The sequence below is a fragment of the Giraffa tippelskirchi genome, chromosome 3, assembly GCF_054371585.1.
Source record: "Giraffa tippelskirchi isolate mGirTip1 chromosome 3, T2T-mGirTip1v1.2.pri, whole genome shotgun sequence".
In the NCBI taxonomy this organism is placed as follows: Eukaryota; Metazoa; Chordata; class Mammalia; order Artiodactyla; family Giraffidae; genus Giraffa; species Giraffa tippelskirchi.
The window spans coordinates 178,873,756-178,895,141 of NC_137277.1; the positions used below are offsets into that span (position 1 = coordinate 178,873,756).

General features: G+C 48.0%; 1 protein-coding gene across 12 annotated transcripts in view; it reads right to left on the minus strand.

The window, feature by feature from the left end:
* Nucleotides 1-15,088: 15,088 nt before the first annotated feature.
* The window catches only part of SERINC2 (serine incorporator 2), a 52,174-nt gene continuing 45,876 nt past the window's right edge, over nt 15,089-21,386 (minus strand). For 10 of the 12 annotated variants that reach the window (XM_081586048.1, XM_081586051.1, XM_081586050.1 and 7 more), the window contains 6 exons: nt 21,021-21,158; nt 20,212-20,381; nt 18,383-18,473; nt 17,950-18,091; nt 16,891-17,109; nt 15,089-15,673 (listed from right to left, as the gene is read on the minus strand). In XM_081586048.1, coding sequence (XP_081442174.1) covers nt 15,538-15,673; nt 16,891-17,109; nt 17,950-18,091; nt 18,383-18,473; nt 20,212-20,381; nt 21,021-21,158 — 896 coding nt within the window. In that variant the 3' untranslated portion in view covers nt 15,089-15,537. Of the gene's footprint in view, nt 15,674-16,890; nt 17,110-17,949; nt 18,092-18,382; nt 18,474-20,211; nt 20,451-20,998; nt 21,159-21,386 lie in introns of all 12 variants that reach the window. The other 2 variants (XM_081586049.1, XM_081586060.1) reach the window with 2 other exon arrangements.

Genomic DNA, 21,386 nt, shown 5'->3' on the forward strand with positions numbered 1-21,386 from the left:
AAGGGGGCAGAAAGAGCACCCCCCCTGCTAGTCTTCAGCTGGATGTTATATAGTCACTAGCAGTTTGTTAATGTAAGAAGGGAATGTCTTAAACTCAGAATGACACCAGACCCCTCATCCATAAGATGTATTTTGGAATAATCTGGGCACCGGACATTCCGGGTCATAAAACGGTTGACTTGAATTCTGCAGAAAGGCAGATCATGCAAATAGTTTCATTTACATAGATTAGGGGAACAATGTCTGAGTATAACATACTGGTTTGTCAAGTAGGTTCTGAGCCAATAGGCGGGAGACAGCATTTGGGGTAAATGCACAGTACATTAACATAGCTTAAGACAAACATTTCCATAAGAAAAATGCATTGGTTAACTCAAAGTTTGAGAATAGTTAACTTCAGGTGAAACCAGGTGTCATGGCAACACAGTATTTTAAGACAAACCTCTTTTAAATTTGTATAGAGAAGAGAAAAAATATCGCTAGTTTGTTTCCTCCTGCTGCTTGAGAGAGAGAAAATGTCTGACACTTGCAGCCTATTTCCTCCGTTTGGAGACCCCTGGCCTTCCTGCCTGTTGCTCTCTCTCAATCTCCACCCAGAAACTAACCCGCTGTGTGATCTGGACAGTATACTCCCTTTTCGCGTCTTGCCAAATGGCCTGGTATAGCAAAGGGGTTAATCTCATGGGCTTGAAATCACCCTAGTTTATTACGCTAACTGTGGCGCTGTGAGCAGATTATCTGACAGTTCTGAGTCTCAGTTTGCTCATCTGAAAAATGAGGGGCAGTGACCTCAAGGGGCAATGATGAGGATCGAGTGAGATAATGTTCATAAGTGCTTCACTGTTACTGTTGGTATTTGTGTTTGCCTTTCTGTCCCTATGAACTGTCTTTACCAGATTATGATGGCTTGAAGACAGGAACCACATATTCTGCATTTCTGGGTCTCTAGTAATGCCCTCTAGGGTAAGACTTGGCACAGAATTTGCTTCAGGGAGTATTTGTAGAATAAGTAAATAAAGGATGCCATAGCTAAGATATGTGAGATCTAAGATATAGATCAAGGTCTGTCTGCTCTACAACCTGTTTGGGATCCAGAAGAGAAAAATCAATAGGATAGAACTGACAGCCCAGAAACAAAACTCAGAACAAAACATTTCACATACCACCAAGCCCCGAAAACCAAGTTTTGTAGAACAACTGGTATCGGGACAGCAGATGAGCAATATGGAAAATAAAATGTATTTATAACCTCACTTCTAACCAATATACATGTGACATGATTTAAAGAGTCAAATATATGTTTTTAAACAATCCATAAAATATATTAAAAATATAGAGTCAATTAAGTGTCATATATTTGGTGGAGGGTGATGCTTTAAGCTTGGATATAACAAAAGAGATCATAGTGTGAACATTCAGATTTGATGGCATCTGATTTATGAATTATGTGCACTCATAAACTCAGAACTTGTTCTTTCTAGGAATCAGGAGATCTGTGAAGTGGTACTGACACGAAGATTAGCTAACATGGCAATGTGACTTGAATAAGTCTGCCCTCTCAGGTTTTGAGTCAACTGTAAAACCCAAGAAGCAGTATAATGCAAAGATTATGATGGATTGAATTCCATCTCTGGTCAAATTATTTTCCCTTTCGGCTCCTCTATTTTCTCATCTGTAAAATGGAAATAATATTAGGATAGGACCCTCGGGCTATTTTGAGGATTAAATGAGACAATCCAAATCAAGCTCTTAACTTAAACCTGTTGGTTTGAATTACTGGGATTTGAGGACCATTTCTGGGGCATAACCTGGCCTCTAAAGGCTGATACATACCTTGATATAAGCAGGTCCTCCACAGATGACTCTGACCGCCCTGCCTTCCTCTGAGGGCTGGGACCTGCACGTGCAGAGGTCAGGTGAATACATGACCCTCCACACAGCCTGCCTGACCATCTGCACATTTCTTCTGGAACATCACTGTGGACAAAGGAACAAGTCTGGTACTCTGCACTCAGAATGGAATTGGAATGTAAGGGGAATAACTGGGGTTAGGTCCTGTTAGATCCTGGAGTGGCCATGTGGATAAATGCCAAGATACTTCAGATGGTCTTTGTTAAAGGTCATGAAACTTCATGAAGCTTCTTGCCTTAAATATGCCAAAGCCATATGGTTTGTAGCAAGTCAAGCATCAAAGAAAGATAAGTCAGACCCAATGTTTCTATGATTCCCACAGTGGGGTTTATGAATATTTATGGAAACAAAAATGATTATCCTACCAATGCCAGTATGACTCAGACATCGCTGAGAAAGAAGGCTAAATGACTTATTTTTTTTTAATTGAAGTACAGTTGATTTACAATGTACCAATCTGTGCTGTACAGCAAAGTGACTCAGTTATACACATATATACATTCTTTTCCCATTATGGTTTATCCTGGGAGATTGGATGTAGTTCCCAGTGCTATATAGCAGGACCTTGTTGTTTATCCATTCTAAATGTAATGGTTTGCATCTACCAAGCCCAAAGTCCCAGTCCATCCCTCCCCCTCCCCCTGTCTTCACAACCACAAGTTTGATCTCTGTGTCTGTGAGTCTGTTTGTTTTGTCGCTCGGTTCATTTGCGTTCTCTTTTAGATTCTACATATAAGCAATATCATATGGTATTTGTCTTTCTTTTTTTTGACTTACTTTTTTTTAGTATGATCATCTCTAGTTGCATCCTTGTTGCTGCAAATGGCATTTCATTCTTTTTTATGGCTTAGTAGTATTCCATTGCATATATGTACTGAATCTTCTGTATCCATTCATCTGTTGATGGACATTTAGATTTCTTCCGTGTCTTGGCTATTGTGAACAGTGCTTCCATGAACATAGAGATGCATGTATCTTTCTGAACATAGTTTCACTATTTCTTATAGTCCTTGTAACAACCCTATGAAGCATTAATTACCATCTGTATTGTACAGATGAGAAATCAGAGGCTCTCAAATATAAATGTGTGTGTTTGTGTGTGTATTTTTTTCACTTCCCAAGTTTCTCAGTAAGTGGCAGAGCCATGATTCAAACATGGGTCTGTCTGCTTCCAGAGCCCAGGCATTTCCCACTACTAGTTAATTCACTGAACATTCACAACATTGCAAAGTGAAAATTATGATGTTGGCTTTACAGATAGAAGCCTGAAAGTCAGAAAGGAGCAGGCCCTCACCCAAATGGCTTCCAGAACTCACAGAAATCATCTCAAGGATGACCTCAGATCTGGGTCTGATGAAGATCAGGGCAAACAGTCAATCTTGGGGAACTAAAATGGCATTCTGTCCTTGCCAGTCTCTCCTTCCCAACACCAACCTGACCCCAGAAGAATCTCCAGTCCCACTCAGCCCACTTACCACATCCTTCTCTGTTCCAAACCTTTGCAGAGGTTTCCTGCTGCCTGAAACCCTTCCCCTCCAGCCTCCTAAGATAATATTCATCTCCAGTGTCCAACTCACATGGCTCTAGGTGGTAGTCATTAGAGTGATCCATCAGCCGTTCTCCTCTTATAATTGGTAGAGTTATACTTCCCCACAGAATCAATCCATTTAAGCTAAGTTGCACCACAATAAAAAACCATCCCCAAGTCATACAAGTTCATAACCATAAAGATTTGTTTCTTGTTCATCTTATGTTCCCATCGTGGGTCAGCTCTGGCTCTGTCCCACCAATCCAGGATTCAGGCTGAAGAAGCAGGCACGTTTCTACTCAAAGATCAGTAGCCAAAACAAATCCCACAGCTAAGACGGATGTCAGTGGTGAGAAGATCCCGATCCTTCTACAAGGCAAGACAGCAAATATCTTGGCAATAATATAGTCCATCACACCTTCCACTGCTTTGAAATTAGGCCATGTGATTTGCTTTGGCTAATGACATGTGAGCTAAAGCGATATGTTACTGGCTTTAAGAGCCAGTACAAATCACCATCTTTTCTTCTGTATGAGCAATCAGCAGATGGTGACTACTCCACAGCCTAGGTGCCAAAGTGAGAACCATGCAGAACGGAGACCCCAGCCAACCCTTCCTGGACATACAGTTTGAGGAGAAAGCAACCTTATCCTTTAAGTACTGAGGTTTGAGGATTGTTACTGCAGCCTAAGCTAGACTGTTCATTTCGATACAGACCTCCTTTGATTTCACTGTACTGACAGAGGATGGTGGGGGATGCTCAGAACTGGACCCAGGGATTGACCAGTCAGAAAGCTGCTGATTTTTAAAGAGGACTAAAACACCACAGAACATGTGACAAAGTTAAGCTCATGGTATTTGCAGAATTACTATGCAGGAGTGTACAATATGTAATTCATTTGTTCATTCATATATTAATCAATTGACCATGTGAAGCTGCTCAGTTGTGTCCGTCTCTTTGTGACCCCATGGACTGTAACCTACCAGGCTCCCCTGTCCATGGGATTTTACAGGCAAGAGTACTGGAGTGGGTTGCCATTTCCTTCTCCAGGGGATCTTACCAACCCAGAGATTGAACCCGGGTCTCCTGCATTGCAGGCAGATGCTTTACTGTCTGAGCCATCAGGGAAGCATATATTAATCAATTAATTCAACAAATATTTATCAAGCACTTACTATGGGCCTGAAACAGTATAGGCACTGAGGATACAGCAGTGAACAAACCAAAGTCTCCTCCTTCATGGACCTCGCGTTGGAGCGATCGGAAAAGATGCATTGTTAAGTTACTTAGGAGAGGGGCATACTTGATGGCTCAGAGCGTAAAGAATCCACCTGCAGTGCAGGAGACCCGAGTTTGACCCCTGGGTTGGGAAGATCCCCTGGAGGAGGGAATGGCAACTTACCTGGAGAATTCCATCAACAGAGGAGCCTGGTGGGCTACAGCCTAAGGGGTAGCAAAGAGTCGGACTAACACAAACACAAGCATGCTTGAACATGGGTAAAGACAAGGCTTTTCCTCTGCAGAAGCAAGTGTAGGGAGGACCCGAACTGTTCAGAACAGGAGAGAGAAAGCTGTGGTGAACCCTGTAGTCTCCTTACACTACATACCTAGGGAGTAGCAACGCAAGGGACGATATGGATCAGATCTTCAGCATTTTTCAAAATTCTCTTGACAAACCAAAACTTAAAAAAAAAAACAAAACCAAATAATTGTCCAGTAACCAAATAAAACAGTGGCCAACATCACTGGTCATTAGGAAACTGTAAAATAAGATCACGTGATACCACTGCATTTCTGCTTCAGACATCAGCTCAAGGAGCAAGCACTTCTTCAGAGAAGCTATCTATCCCTCTCCGGGCAGCTTGGATCTTCTTGTCATGAAAGTTCATATCTCTGGGTACTTCCCACCATAGCCCTTGACACATTTACAACTCCACATGTGTTTATGTGGCTGTTGGGTTTATGTCCGTCTCCTCCACTGGATTATCAGCCACGGGATTGTAGGCACGAAGTCTGCTGCTGACCATTGTGTCCCCGGTGCCTGGAACAAGGCCAGCAGGCACAGGATAGGCTCACAATACATAGTTGGTAAATGAATGAATGAATGAATGGAGTGAGTGAGTGAATGAATGAAGAAGGCACTATCATTGCCATTTTACAGGTAAGAAACTGTGTCTCCAGTTCTTCAAGAAATGTCTAAAATCACCTTACTCACCTGTACTCATTACACACCTCAGGGTTCATGTCCTCCTAGAGAGTGGATCAGTTGTCCTGCCTCATTACTAAATGTCCTGAAGACTTCTTAGCTGGGTGGAGGCATCTTACTCAGACTGTGATGGGTGATCTTAAGCATTCTTAGAAAAGTCTGAACAGTACAGTAAGATGAGGTCAGGGCTCAGGCAGGCCTGTCTCCAGGCATTAGTTAAGATCTTAGGATTCAACTCAGAGAGGAGACTTACCTAGTGTACATTCTGGCTTACTGCCTAAAGAGAGGTTACATGAGGCTGTGGAGTCCTGCCCTCTTTCTCTGGGCAGCCAATGGCATGGTGTAGCCTCATATCAGAGGCAGACATTCACAAACACAATTTTAGGACCTGCTCTCACATGTGTATATACCCAGTTCAGTTCAGTTCAGTCGCTCAGTTGTGTCCAACTCTTCCCAACCCCATAGACCACAGCACGCCAGGCCTCCCTGTCCATCACCAACTCCCAGAGTTTGTTCAAACTCATGTCCATCGAGTCAGTGATGCCATCCAACCATCTCATCCTCTGTCATCCCCTTCTCCTCCTGCCTCAATTTTTCCCAGCATCAGGGTCTTTTCAAATGAGTCAGCTCTTCGCATCAGGTGGCCAATGTATTAGAGTTTCAGCTTCAACATCAGTCCTTCCAGTGAACACTCAGGACTGATCTCCTTTAGGATGGACTGGTTGGATCTCCTTGCAGTCCAAGGGACTCTCAAGAGTCTTCTCCAACACCACAGTTCAAAAGCATCAATTCTTTGGCACAAGAGATATGAAAACAAGTATTCAAACAAAAATGTTCATGAATGCTCATAGCAACATTACCCATAATTGTTTAAAAATGGAAACAACCCAAATATTCATAAACAAAATGTGGTATATCCATACACTGGAATATCATTCAGTTGTAAAGAGAAATGAGGTACTGATACATGCTACATCAGGAGCAAACCTCAACAACATTATGCTAAAGTGAAAGCAGCTAGACACAAAATGTTGCATATTTTATTTCTACAAAATGCCCAGAACAGGTAAATTCATAGAGACAAAGAACAGATTAGTGGTTACCAAGGGCTGAGGGGAGGAGGGAATAGGGAGAGACTGCTTAATGGAGATAGGATTTCCTTTAGGGAAAATGAAAGTATTTTGGAACTAGATAAAGGTGATGATTTCACAACCTTGTGGATGTATGAAATGTCACTGAAACATACCTTAAAATAGTTAATTTCCTGTTATATAAATTTTACCTCAATTTAAAAATTTTGTTTTAAATATCTAAAATCCAACCATGGCGTTATTAAGGAACATGCAATGAATTAATATATTCAAAGCATTTAGAAAAGTTCTTATTTTATATTATATACTCAATAAGTGATTATTATTATTATCTACTTAATTTTATATCCATTTTAGAGATGGACAAAGAATGAGGCAAAGAATGATGAGATGACTTCCCCAAGCTTGACACAGCTGAAAAAATGGACAAGGCTGGATGAAAATTTAGTCTTTCCTGGCTCTAGAGTCCCAACTCTTTCTGCAACACAACCCTGTCACTCCCTGAAAGTTGCTATAGCAACCAAAGTTCCATCAAGAAAGCAAAAGCCACTCTAGGAATATCAAGCAGAAAGTAATTTAACACAGAGAATTAGGTGTTTGCAAAGAGGGAATCAGGAGTAAAGACAGGAGATGCCACCAGCTTCTAGGGTCAAAAGTCACTGTATAGCTAGATACGAAGTTTTAGAATGTTGGTGGTGCCACCTGGAGTCAAGAACTACAGGACATCCTGGCCCAAGATGCAGTCAGCGCTGCCCTGCTGACCCGAGGCGGGAGACTGACAGAGGGGTGGAGTCATCCAGTAGCTGTAAAAACTCATCTGCAGAAACGCACACATCTATCACGGCTACCAATGGAAGAAAGATGGATTCCACTCTTTTCCACCTTCCAAATATCATTATTTCTTCAGGACACTCTGAATTATACTCATAATCTTGCTAGTAAAAGAGTCTGGAACATATAGCTCCTGAGCTTAGAGACCAGGAACCCAGCAAGAACACAGAATGGGGTGGCATGACTGCCGGGTGCCAACAGTCAAGTTCAAGCACAGATTCCAAGGCCAGGCCCACTCTGTGACCACCCCGAGACAGGCACATCGGTAGGTATCCTTTTACTCTTTCAGCTACTACTGGTATTCACTGAGGGCCTACTATGTGCCAGGCCCTGTGCTGAGCCCTGGGAGTACAGCAGTGAAAGGGCCCAAGTGCCTGAAGAAGGTTCCATGTTCCATGGCCAAGGGAAGTGGGGACTCCCTCTAGGAGATTGACATGGTCAATCATGGCTAGACATCATCAGTCTAGCCACTAGAGGAGTCTTCTGTTGAAGGAAGTTTATCCACTCAACAGATATTCATGGAGCATCTACTATATACAGACTGTGAAGTACTGGGGACACAGTGGTGAATACAACAGTATGCATGTCCATGTGCTTTTCTATATTGACCCCAGGAAGAATCAGCCAGTCTAGCAACTATACATGTATCTTTCATAAGTCATTGGCTTCAGCCCTGGCCTCTTTCCTAAGCTTGACACTCACATCTATTAATAACTGCTGGCTTGGCCTCATCATCATAACAACAACACAAATAATACATACTTGTCCCAAGCACTGCACATAAATTCACTCATTTCATCCTCATTAATCCTATGAAATGAGTACCATAATTGCTCTCATTTTACAGATGATAAAAGTAAGGGATTGTTTTAAAGTAGATTCAAGTAACTTGATCATACAGGTATTAAATGGCCAGAGACCCAACCCAGCCCTGGCTCCAGAGCCCTTGCTCCCAACACCTGAACTACTCAGCCTCTCAACAGCTCCCCTTGGATGTTCTAACATCCCACATGGAAATGTGATGTCCTCTCCTCTCTGAATCCAACTCCAGTCGTCCACACTGTGATAGATGACATTTACCCAGATAGTCAGGTCAAAAGCCAGGACTCATCTTTGATTCTTCTCTTTTATTCACACCCCCTTGTCTAACCTATCAACAATTTCTATTGGCTTTTCCTCCAAAACATTGCCCAGCTCAGCTCACATTGCACCATCTCCTCTGCTGTCACACTAGTTAGACACCTCCTTCCCTGACTACTCTGGTCACCTCCCAAATGGCCACCCTGCTCCGACTCTGACCTTCTTCCACCCCTTAAATCCTGCTGTCTTTTAAAACATAAACCAGGGACTTCCCTGTTGGTCCAGTGGCTAAGATTCTGTACTCCCAGTGCAGGGGGCCTGGGTACAATCCCTGGTCAGGGAACTCGATTCCACATGCTACAACTAAGAGTTTGCACGCCACAACTAAAGATCCCATGTGCCTCAACTGAGACCCTGTGCAGCCAAATAAATAAATAAAAATAAAGATTTTAAAAAATAAATCAGTCATATTATGTCCCTGCTTAAGAGCCTCTGATTTTAGGTACAGAAAATGTGATTAAATATGTGAATTAAATCATTTAAAATGTGATTTTATTTTCATACTTTAGCATGATCTCCAAGGCCCCACCTGATGCAACAAAGCCTATGTCATCCCCTCCCCTCTCACTCACTCCTCTCCAGCCACATTGTCCTGACAACTAGTGTGACAGCAGAGGAGACGGTGCAACGTGAGCTGAGCTGGGCAATGTTTTGGAGGTAAAGCCAATAGAAATTGCTGATAGGTTAGACAAGGGGGTGTGAATAAAAGAGAAGAAACACTCCAAGCTCTTTTTAGCTTCAGGGCCCATACACTTGCTTGGAATTCTCTCCCCCAGACCCTTCTATACCTGCCTTCTTCTCCTTCAGGTCTCAACTCAAATGTCACTCCCTCAAAGAGGCTTCCCCAACTCCTTCCTAACCCTGGCTCAGGAAGACAGCTTTCCAACTCTCCATCCGTTCCTTTCCTCTGTTCTATTTTCACAATGCTTTTCATTATCTGAAAGGGCGTGTGTGCGTGCTAAGTTGCTTCAGTCGTGTCCGACTCTTTGCAACTCTACGGACTCTATTTCACCAGGTTGCTCTGCCCATGGGATTCTCCAGGCAAGAATACTGAAGTGGGTGGCCATGCCCTCCTCCAGGGGATCTTCTCCACACAGGGATTGTACCCACATCTCTTAAGTCTCTTGCATTGGCAGGAGACTTCTTTACCACTAGGCCCACTTGGGAATCTGTTGACCTGCTTGTGTGTTTCCTTAATATTTACTGAGCCCCGACTTTGTGTCATCACGTTGTTGAACTTAAAAGTCAAACAGTCAGCTATTTTATCAGCAATGGTGGGTTTATGTGGGAAGAACAGAGAATTGCAATTCCGGATAAGCAAGCCACAGCAAAAACCACAGGCAAATCCAACAAAGGAAAGGAGCTTCATCTTATAGAGATAAATGAGGAAACTAGGAGGGGTTGTTTTGAAGCAAAGTCCACTGGAAAAAAAGGGCAAGTTCCGGGTGATGATGGTTTCTCATAGGCTGAGTTGCTGGAATAGTTGATTTTTCTTTTCTTTTCTTTTTTTTTGGCCACAGAGCATGTGGGATCTTATTTCCCTGACTAGAGGTCGACCTGTACCCCCTGCACTGGAAGCATGGAGTCATAACTACTGGACTGTCAGGGAAGTCCCAGTGATTGATTTCTTCTTGGACAAGGGTCAGTCCCCAGGCCCCAGGCTACAGACTGGTATTATCCTTCCAAGGCCTGTTAGAAACCCCGGCACACAGCAAGTGAGGGGAGCTTCCACTGCTACTCCCCATTATTCTCATTACTGCCTGAACCACCCCACCCCACCCTCACCTCATCCATGGGAAAACTGTCCTCCATGAAACCAGTGCCTGGTGCCAACAAGTTTGGGGACCACTGTTCTAGGAGACGCATTGTACATCTTTTCCTGTTGGGGCCTGTAATTGATGATTCTTCCTTATTGAAGAGTGTTCTGTTGGGGCTGTAATTGACCTGGAGCGGTACTGCGAGAGCTCCCTCTTCTGGCCTCCCAACTCCAAGCCGTGCTGTGCTGTCCCAAGTCACTTCAGTCAGGTCTGACTCTGTGTGACCCTATGGACTGCAGCCTTCCAGGCTCCTCTGTCCATGGGATTCTCCAGGCAAGAATACTGGAGTGGGTTGCCATGCCCTCCTCCAGGGGATCTTTCTGATCCAGGGATCAAACACGCAGCTCCTGTACCTCCTGCATTGCAAGCGGATTCTTGCCTGCTGAGCCACCAGGGAAGCCCTTCAAGCCATGAGGTTTTCTTTATTAATTTCCACAGTGTGAAGGGCTGTTATCTCCAGCACCAAGAACAAAGCCATTAAATCTATTGAGAGGAAGTGAACTTGTCCAGGCTCTGAGAGAACAGACACTGGTCAGATGTCAAGTGTCACTGAAGAATGAGAAGCACTTAACAGAGGACTCAGTCTAACTTGGGGGTCAGGACATTTGAGCCAAGACCTGAAAGATTTAGGTACAGAGATCAGAAAGCAAATATTCTAGCTAGTTTAAACTGAAAAGAATCTATTACAGAGTGTTATATATTATAAATAATCAGGAAATTGAAAGTGAAATTGATAGTTGCTCAGTCATGTCTGACTCTTGGCGACCCATGAACTGTAGCCTCCCAGGCTCCTCTGTCCATGGAATTCTCCAGGCAAGAATACTGGAGTGGGTTGCCATTCCCTTCTCCAGGGAATCTTCCCCACCCAAGGATCAAACCCAAGTCTCCTTCATTGCTGGCAGATTCTTCATTGCCTGAGCCACAAGAGAAGCCCTAAATAAGAGACCTGAAATAAACAAATTTCAGATTGAGCTTTCAGGACTGACTTCCAAAATCACACCATGGAACCAGGTTACCAAGAGAGCTGCCCTTGCTGTGTATCCCTGCTGAAGCCGCCAGGATCAGGGAGCCCCTGCAGTCACCATTGCAGAGTCACGCCATGCCTGTCACCATGGGTTGACACCACCAGTTGACCCACTGCCAGCAGCACTGCCCAGCCCTGTCTCGAAACCTGGTGCCCACAAGCTGGAAACAGCTACAGAAAAAAACAAACATCTGTAGACAATGCTTGTCTGCAGAAACTCACTTCCACCTTCCAAAGGTCATGTAAGCGCCTCCAATTGGCTGAAGCTAAGTCATACCCAGAACTCTAATTTTAAGTGAAACGGAGCCTGGGAAACGTGTTTTCAGCTTTCTAGCTCCCACACTAGAGCAGATTCAGAGAGGAGGGGTGAATGGATATTTTGTGACGGTCCACTGTATGCATCACTGTGTGCATGCATATGTGTCCGTGCATGTATGTGTGCTGTGTATACGTTTGCATATGTGTGCATTTGTGCCTGTCGGTTACATGTGTACGTGTGTGTATATGCTTGCATGTGGGCACATGTGTGATGGGGCACACACAGCTGGAGAAGTAACAAGCCCTCAAGACCAGGAGAAGGAGGCATTACCAAAGAAGCCATCACAAGCATTTCTTCTGTGAGGACCTGGACCAGAGCTCCTGAGGGCCATTCCACCAAAGTAGGAGAACAGGCTTGAATTGTCCAGTGGTTTAGTCTTACTTCCTTATATTACTGATGGGAAAAACAAAGCCGGAGGACTTAACGTCCTCCCGTAAGTTTTGTCCTCCACACTGCAAGTCAAGGCATTGGTCTAAACCCAGCTTGGGTCTAATTAGCCAGAATGTTTTCAGGTGCGTGTGTGCATGCTCAGTCGCTTCAGTCACGTCTAACTCTGAGACCTCATGGACTGTAGCCCACCAGGCTCTTCTGTCCTTGGGATTCTTCAGGCGAGAACATTGGAGTGGGTTGCTATGTCCTCCTCTAGGAGATCTTCCCCACCCAGGGATCCAAGTCGCGTCTCCTACATATCCTGCATTGGCAGGCAGGTTCTTTACCACTAGCACCACCTGGGAAGCCCAGTATTTCTAACTCTCAGGGAAGCTGCAAAGTGACAGTTGACTTTCCTTACCTTTGTTAGGAGACAGGAAAAGGAGAAGGGTTTTGGGAATGTCTGTTGGTTAACCACTGTGTTTGGCTCATGAAAGCACCATGTTTTGTGGTTTACGAAACAGCTACTACGGAACAACGGCTACTGCCGTTTTACAGAAGCTGCAATCGAGGACCAAAGAGAACAACCGTGTTGCCTAAGTTCAGGCGGTAAGATAGTGATGAGATAGCCGTGGAGACAGAAATGGAGTCAGAGCCCTTCCCAGCATACCACCTGCCTGTTTCCCCATGTGATCTGTGAGCTCTGCCCTCACTCTGCCCAGATATTTGTTCTAAAACTGGGTCCAAGGTTGCTCCAGGGCAGGCTGGCTGAGGCTGGTATCTCTGCAGGGACCACAGCCCAAGTGTTGGGCAACAAGTGTCCAGGGACAGAGCATAGGCCCTGGGGATTGAGAGCAGCCACTTCCTCATGAGCAGTCCAGCAGGGAAGCCCAGCCCAGCCCCGCAGACCGACAAAGTGACAAAGGAGAGTGAGAGTGGAGAGGTGAGCGAGAGGATATGAAGAAAAAGAGGAAGGACCCAAGAAAGGAGGTGATGGAGAAGTAGGAAAGATGGGGGAGAGAGGATGTGAGAAAGCCCTGGTGCTGAGCAGCAGGAGATGAGGGGGAGACAGAAAACAGGCCAATAGGCCAAGCGGACTTCCAAGCCCTGGGCAGCCAGTGGCTCGGACCTGACACCACATCGACCACCAGGTAGTGGAGCGTGACCACTGTCTCCTCAGAGAGAACAGGGGCTGAGGGAACGCGGAGGGAAAGCCCTCCCCACCTGGGGGGATCAGAAGTGGCTTCTCAGAGCCAAACTGGGACCTGGACCTGGACCTGGAACTCCTTAACCAACATTCAGGCTCTTCACTCCTGCCTCCTTCCCTGTCAGGTCCACCCCAGCCCAGACCCCGGGACAACTCATGCTGAGTACGTGTTTGTTGAATGAATAACTGAGCAACAGAGATAAAAAGCAGGATAAAAGTGCCCACTTCGACAAACGCTTGAAAAAGGTTATCAGGCGCACAATGTGGGCTTTTTCTCCCTAAGTTGAAATAAGAAATGAAATCTTTTGTGTTGTGGGGAGGAAGGCCAGGCTGCTGTTTGGAGAGGGGTCTCCTTCAGCTGAAAGCTACCAGGGACAAAAGCATACACAGGCGTGTCTCAGGGGTAAGAGGAAGCTTTCATCCCGAAAATCTTCCAGGAAAAACCATCTGATCATGTCACCGCTCTGCTCTGCACCCTCCAGCACCACCCCTTGAACAGCTCACACCTTCACCGCTTCTCCCCTGCACCTTCACCCTCCATGGCTCCCCTCTACCCTGAGAACATTATCTGGTCTCCTGTGCGACTCCGGCTCAGCCCATCTCTCCAAAGCCCACACCTGCTCTTGACTCTCACACGCTCTCAGCACACCAGCCTCCCTACTTTCTCACTGGTCTTCAAACACCTTGCTCTCCTTCTCTGGCTCACACGCCATGTCCTCTCTCTCGTGGGCGTTTTCACTTCTGATCCGGCCAACTCCCACTGTCCTGACAGCTGCCATGGCTTCACCTGTGTGGGTCACCTCTGCACGATGCTACCCCCACAGACTTAAAGGTCCTTAGAATTGGCCCGCGTCCCTGGCCACCACATCCCAGCCCCCAATGAACCACCCCAGCACATCAGTATCTATCTGTTATCCCCACAAATGGAAGGGGCCAATGACCTGGCGATGGACATCACAAGGGCAAGAACCAGACTCAGGGGCCCCCAGCCAGGAGCTTCTTCATCCCCCTGCACTTGGCTGTGCACCTTCAGAGATGAGCAGGCTGTTTCATTTGAGCCTGACAGCTGCCTTTTCCATCTGCAGAATGAGCCAGGGCCTATAAGGGAATGACTTGCCCAGGCCCACAGGAGCCCCATGGCTTCTGCAGTTCAGCGGATCCAGGCCAGCTTGGCCAACGTTAGAGGACATACTCTTCCCCACAGCACCCTGGGGCCCAGAGCAGGTGCCAAGTCTACAGCAGGAAGAAGTGGAGTGTGGTGACAAGTGCTTCAGCAGACCCTGGATGTTGGTCAGAGGTGTGAAGACCTCAGGGTGGGTGCTGGTAAGATGAGAGGCAAAGACCAGCCTCTCAGCCACCCACATGACCACCCCCCGCATCTCGACTCTGGCCTCATCACTTAACACTGCTCCAGGGCTCCCTTTTCTGACCCCTCAAAGCTCCCTTTTCCCAAAGCCCCTCCTTCCTCTATAGCCCCAATCCTCAGTCTCTCCATGATCCAGACGCAGAGCCAGGACCCTTCTGTCTGACCTTTGAGGTCCCCCCTCCAGCCCCTCAGCCCCCTCTGCCCTGACGTTGTTCCCAGCTGCTAGAGTGGTCCCCAGTCAGGAAGGGGCCCACATCGAGGGGGAAGGGGCACAGGCATGGGAGGCATGTGCACCGGCTTCTTTATTGGTGGAGTCTGGGAGACTCAGTAAGGCACGGAACCCGGGAAGGGGATGGGCCATCCTGGGGTGCGTGGTCAGGAAGACCGGGGCCTCAGTGCCAGGCACCCCATCGCAGTGAACACTTCCACTCTGAGTGGCTCTCGATGTTTCTCTCCTTCAAGACCCTCTCCCGGGGAGCCTTAGAACAAGGGGCCCTTTTTTCGCAAAAGGGTGAGTGTGGGCGAGTAGGGGCAAGGGGAAGGAGGCGGCAGCTCTGGAGTGGGGAGCTGGAGGCAGTGGCAGGGAGGGATCTGATGCTAATCCTCCCTGAAGGCACTAAGAACAGAGGGGCCCAGCTCAGGGGCAAGTCCTGGAGGTGGGGCGGGGGGCTCAGCCTGCTGTCACGAGCCCCGAGGCACCAGGTTGGAGTGGCTGCTGGGGGCTGCCTCAGCTGAAGTCGCGGTTGGGCAGGAGGAGGGGGGCTACCAGGGTCCACAGATAGAGGAGTAGCCCCGTCCAGCTGGCACAGATCTTCACCCACACAGCGGTCCACGTGCTGATCATCTTCCGGGTCTCACCAGGTCTGGAACACACCATCATCCCAGTGAGCCTGGCCCCGATCTCTGGCCTCAGTCCTGGCCCCTTAGGATCCAGTTGTGACCCCTGATTCACCTCTGGCTCAGACCCTGTAACTCTAGTCCTATCTCTGATCTGTTTGACACTTGGCCTTGTTGTGGTTGCCGTTCAGTTGCTAAGTCTGACTCTGCAACCCCACAGACTGCAGCACGCCAGGCCTCCTCTGTCCTCCACTATCTCCCGGAGTTTGCTCAAATTCACGTCCGTTGAGTCGGTGATGCTGTCTAACCATCTCATCCTCTGCAGCCCCCTTTTCCTTTTGCCTTCAGTCTTTCCCAGCATGAGTTGGCTTTTTTTCCAACTCATGAGTTGGAAAATGAGTTGGTTCTTCACATCAGGTGGCCAAAGAATTGGAGCTTCAGGCCTTAAGTCCCTAAATACAGTTCTTAACCTTGTACTTGTAGACCTGACCCTGACCTCAGTTACAACCCTGATCCTAGTCCTAGGTGTAATTTTGTGACCTGTCTGGTCACTAACCCTGTAATCCTGATTCTGTGACCTCGTTCCTGGTCCCTGACTTTGGGACCCTGAAGAACCTGATTATAGTCTTGACTCTGAACCTCAATCCCCTAATCTCAAGCTTGAGTTTATGACCACACTTCTGGTATCTCTGACCTCAATTCTGACCCTTGGCCCTGTCCCCGGAGTCCTGGCCTCTAACCATGTTACTCTGATCTTTGCTCTTTGACTTGGCTGCTTCAATTCTGGCTTTCTGGCCTTAAAACTCCAATTTTAACCAAATGACCAAATCTGTGACTTTATATGGCCCCAGTCCCAACTCTCAACTTCACGACCACTGTTTTTGACCCTGTGACTTCAATTCTGACCCCACACCCTGTTCCTAACTCTCCAACCATGAATCCCAAATGTGGCCCCATAACCCCAAACACTATGCCTGACCTGCAAAGCTGATCTGCCCTGCCCAGGCCCAGTCTCACCTCCCATGAGCCCTACTTCTCAGGCACTCAGCGAAGGTACCAGCTACCAAGCAGACCAGGCACTGGCAGGGAAACTGAGGCAGAGATGGGGTAGGCTTCCTGGAGGGTCCTAGAGAGACACCTCCCTGCCCAAGTCTCGAGCAGGCACCAGGAAAACCTCAGCACGGGGCCAGAGGGGAAGGGATGGAGCACATACACTGTGGATGCTGAGGCTCAGTCCACGCACCTGTACCAGTTGGTGAGCGTCATCATGATGTGGACAGAGGCGAGCACCAGGCATAAGTGGAAGAAGGAGTAGCTGTAGGTGACACCGTCTTGCTCGTTGTCGAAGGCCCGGCCCTCAGAGACCACCATCTGCTGCTGCTGCTGCGTGGCATCCAGCACGGGCGGGCACTCCTCCGTCTGCATCAGGCTGTTCACCTGCCGGTGGTCCGAGGAGCGCAGACTGTGGGAGGTGGGGGGACAATGTGGGTACAGCTGTCGGACCATCACCAGCAAGGTGAGCAAATGGGCAGTGCCAGGAGGCCTCACACACCACGGCACTGGTCACAGTGACCATGGGCACCAGGGTCCCCGAGCCTCACGTGGTTAGGCACTGGGCCCTGGAGTTAACAAATTGCCTTGACTCAACTCTACCCCTACTTCCTGTGTGACCTTGGGCAAGACACTTAACCTCTCTGAGCCTCCGATTCCTTGTCTATAAAATCAGAGATAACAGTACCTCCCTTACAGGGTTGGTGAGAGGATTAAATGGAATATCGGTGTGAATTCCTAGCACTGTGCCTGGCACAGAGTAGACACCAGATAAACAGCCCCTGTTATTCTGATTGTTTATCTGCCATTTCGATAAGCATGTGTTGAGAACCTAGTATTGCAAAGGCTCATCCCACATATTACATTCATTAATAGTGTTCGCAATAATGCTCACCTGCTGTTACATTTGGTTTCCTTTTACTCATTTTAAGTAAGTAGGGTTACCTATTGCCTCCTCTTCATAATAAAGAATAACAGTGACTATTTTTTATCGTTGCTTTTCTATAATGAGGTCTTGACATTTTTAACTATATTGAATAGTTTGAGTCACATAAACAATTTTGAAGACCTAACGCATATCTTGAAAAAAAGTGAATGAAGACCTGGATTCCAGCCCATTGCATCAAATTGAGAAAACACCCCCTGCTGAGCTTGGTGTCCTGGCTCCCACACCCTCCCCTCACTTGTGGCTTAGGGCTCCCAAACATGATTCCTTCCCAGAGACCAGCCCCTACCCCTACCCTCCGCTTACCTGATGAAGACGGTGCACAGGATAAAGACAACAAGACCCACGATGCTTGGCGCATCCCACCAGTGGGTCTCATAGCCCTCGGGGCCTGCCAGGACCGTCCCATTGCCAAAGTGGGTCAGCAGGTGAGGGTTGCATTTCTGGTCTGGGGATGGGAGCATGGTCACCCTCAGCCCACCACAGGCCAGGTCTGAGCAGCCAGGGAGCCCAGAGGATGGGCTCAGATGGACAGACAGACACACAACCAACCATCCAAGTCCTAGCAACAGCACTTAAGACAAAACAACAGAGACAGCTCTGGGAACAGATGGGGTCCTCCCACCTCCCAGAAGGACTGAGTCTTGGAATGGGTGGGGGCTGGGGTGTCCCTGACATCTTTGAGAGTCCCCAGCCTAGGAAGAAGACCAGGCCTCCTGGAACCCAGGCCTCTACTCACCGGGGACGTTGGATAAGGCCAACCACGTGACAAACATGGTGTAGAGCGTGATGACCGAGGCCTGTAGCAGACCTGAGTTGGGCTGGGCATCCTGGCGAGAGCAGTCCATCAGTGTGACTCCTGCCAAACCTGGCACACCCCACCCCACCCCCGCCTAGCCCACTCACACCCAACCGGGGGACCTCAGAAACCCCCACCACCTGGGGCCATCCCACCCCATGCCCTTTGGGAGAACATACCATCTGGGCCGCCCACTGCCCAACCTTGCCCACCCAAAGGTAAAGCTCTAATTTTTTCTCTTAACATATTACCTGACTTGCTCCCCCACTGAGAAAACCCTTCAAGGGTGGCACCTCTTCACAATTTGAGTTAAAGCTCTCCTCCCTTTACCCCACCTTCATCCTCACCTGACCACCCCCCACACACCCCGCCCTGTCCCCGCCACCTCCTCCCTGCTGACTACTCCTCAGCCATAGTGGCCACCTCTCTGTCTCAGCCTCTGCCAAGTCCTCTCTAACCTCAGGGCCTTTGCACTCACCATGCCCTTTTCCCAACATGTTCCTCCCTCATATCTCTGCACTGGCAGTCCCTCTTTAGAATTTAGGCTTCTGCTTAAACACGACCCCCAAGAAGGCCCTGAAAACCCTGACTGCAGAAGCCCCTGGCCCTGCCAGCCCACCTCCTTTTCAGCCCACATTCCATTTATTTTTTTACATAGCACTTACTACCCAAAGTTATCTCACCTGGCCTCATCTCCTCACCTGGCTTATTCTTTCCCAGTGCCCAACACACACACACACACACACACACACACACACGAAAATATTAATCTGAACTCTATGATTAAGAGCACAGGCTCTGGAGCCTATCTGCCTGGGTTCAAATCCCAGCTCCACCCCTTACTAGCCATGTGACCTTAGGCAAGTTCTCCTTCCTTCTTTAAGCCTGTTTCCTCATCTGAAAAGTGGGGATGATGATGGTGCAAGGACTAAATGACATAACAGATGCTGTTAACTGTCAGCTATTATTATTCCTCCTCTTACTCACAGCTGTATCCCCAACATCTAGAAGAGTGCCTGGCACACAGTAGGTGCCCAAGAGGTATTTGCTGAATGAATACTGATTGCTGTGTGATCTGGAAAAGAAGTATCACCCTCTCTGGGCTTCCAATTTATCACTGGCAAAAGGAAGCTCTGGCCCAAAGGAAGGTTCCCTACCTTTCTGCTGAGGACCCTCAAAGACTATCTAAGCTACCTCTGAAACCACTGATGGGCTGATATCCCAAAATGAAATACCACTGGACTCAGAAGGCCTCCTTTCTGAAGAATAAAAGATTGCCTTGGCTACCCCCACACATTATCCCAGAGAGTCTGGGACTGGAAACTGTGGAACTGCACCTTCTAACACCACTTCTTAAGGTGTCTAGGAATCGTCATTTAGTGACCTTTCCTAATATTCTCCTGATTTGCATAAAAACTGGTAACACTGAAATAATGATAACAACAGCCAATGTCTGATGGATATCAATAGGACAGGCACTGTTCTGTGTTCACAAACATGGTCTCCATCTTGAGAATAAATCCAAAAAGTGTTACTGTCCCCAATTAACATTTGAGATGAGAGAGGCACAGGGAGGTGAAGGCACTTTCCCAAAGACAGCCAGCATCTAAATGCAAGAGTTGAGACTCTAACCCAGGGAGGCTGACATGGGAGCCCACACTCTTGGCCCCAGCCTCTGTGATGGAGAGACCTGGCCCCCAGCCCCCAAGGTTCCTACAAGAAATCCCACACACCGAGGGGCCTGGTTTCAGGTCGGGCAGGGCACTCACCTGGATCTTGGGCAGAACAGCAACTACGGAGATGCAGACACAGAGAGTGAGGTTGAGACCGATGAAGATCTTGCCCTCATAGCAGGCACCGGGCTGGGTGTAGTAGACGAATAGCAGCGCCACAGCCGTGATCGACAGCGCATAGAAGAGGAGGGTGAAGAAGAAGAGGCCTAGGCGGGAGGGGCAGCAGCAGGTGGGTCTGGAGGCACAAGGACCCCCATCCCTCATCGAGCAGTCATCTGGTCTCAGGCCCCAGCTTCCTCCTCCAAGGAGTGTCTGCTAAACTTCCATCCTCACCCAGCCTTTGTGAGCTCCTGCCCCACCCTGAACTAAAATGATTCACGTGCCGCAAATAAGGTCACCATAAATATAAAGACAATAATAGAGAACACTCTTTGAAAGAGCGAAATAGATGCGTGGTGATCAGGGAGGTGTGACAACCAAACCAACCCCAAGTGAGCCTTTCTTCTCGACTGATTCAGAAAATCAATCTGAAAAGGGACCCATTCTGCTACTGGGGATTCAATAACCAGGGGTCATTTGAAATTTGGTCTGGCTGGCTGTGGTCAATTCTGCAGGGCCTGCTGCACCAGCCTCCTCCAGGGCTCTCCAGTGCGGCTCTCGTCTGACCCACCTCAGCCGCCCTGCCCACACATACCCTTCTCTCCATCTGCCACGGACGGCTCAGTTCCTGTCTTAAGGCAGGAGGCATCTCAGGGACCAGAGAGCCCTCCAGGTCCCCGTCCTTCAGGGATGCCCCTCTCCTCAGTTATCTCAGCCCCTGCACGAGGCCATGGGATAGCACTGACCTGCATACCAGGCGCGGGAGTCACACTCCTCAGCCTTGCACAGCCACCGCTGGTTCCAGGAGTGCGCAAAGTCGATGAGCAGCAGTAGCTGGATGAGGAGGAAGATGAAGGAGCCCACGACACCGAAGTAGAACCAGACTGGGTGGGGAGAGGGGAGGGAAGCAAGGAGGTCCAGCTGTGGGGCGGCAGCCTGGGGCAGGCACCCTCCAGGGTCTCTTCTAACACTCACTTTCATATAATCAACAGTCATTCGTGCCACACCCCTCATTGATGTCCCCTCCCTCAGAGAGCCCCAGGCCACACACAGAGATGCCTTGTGGCAGGGTATGGGTTGGATTTCAAGGCAGGTCCCCTCAACCCCAGGAG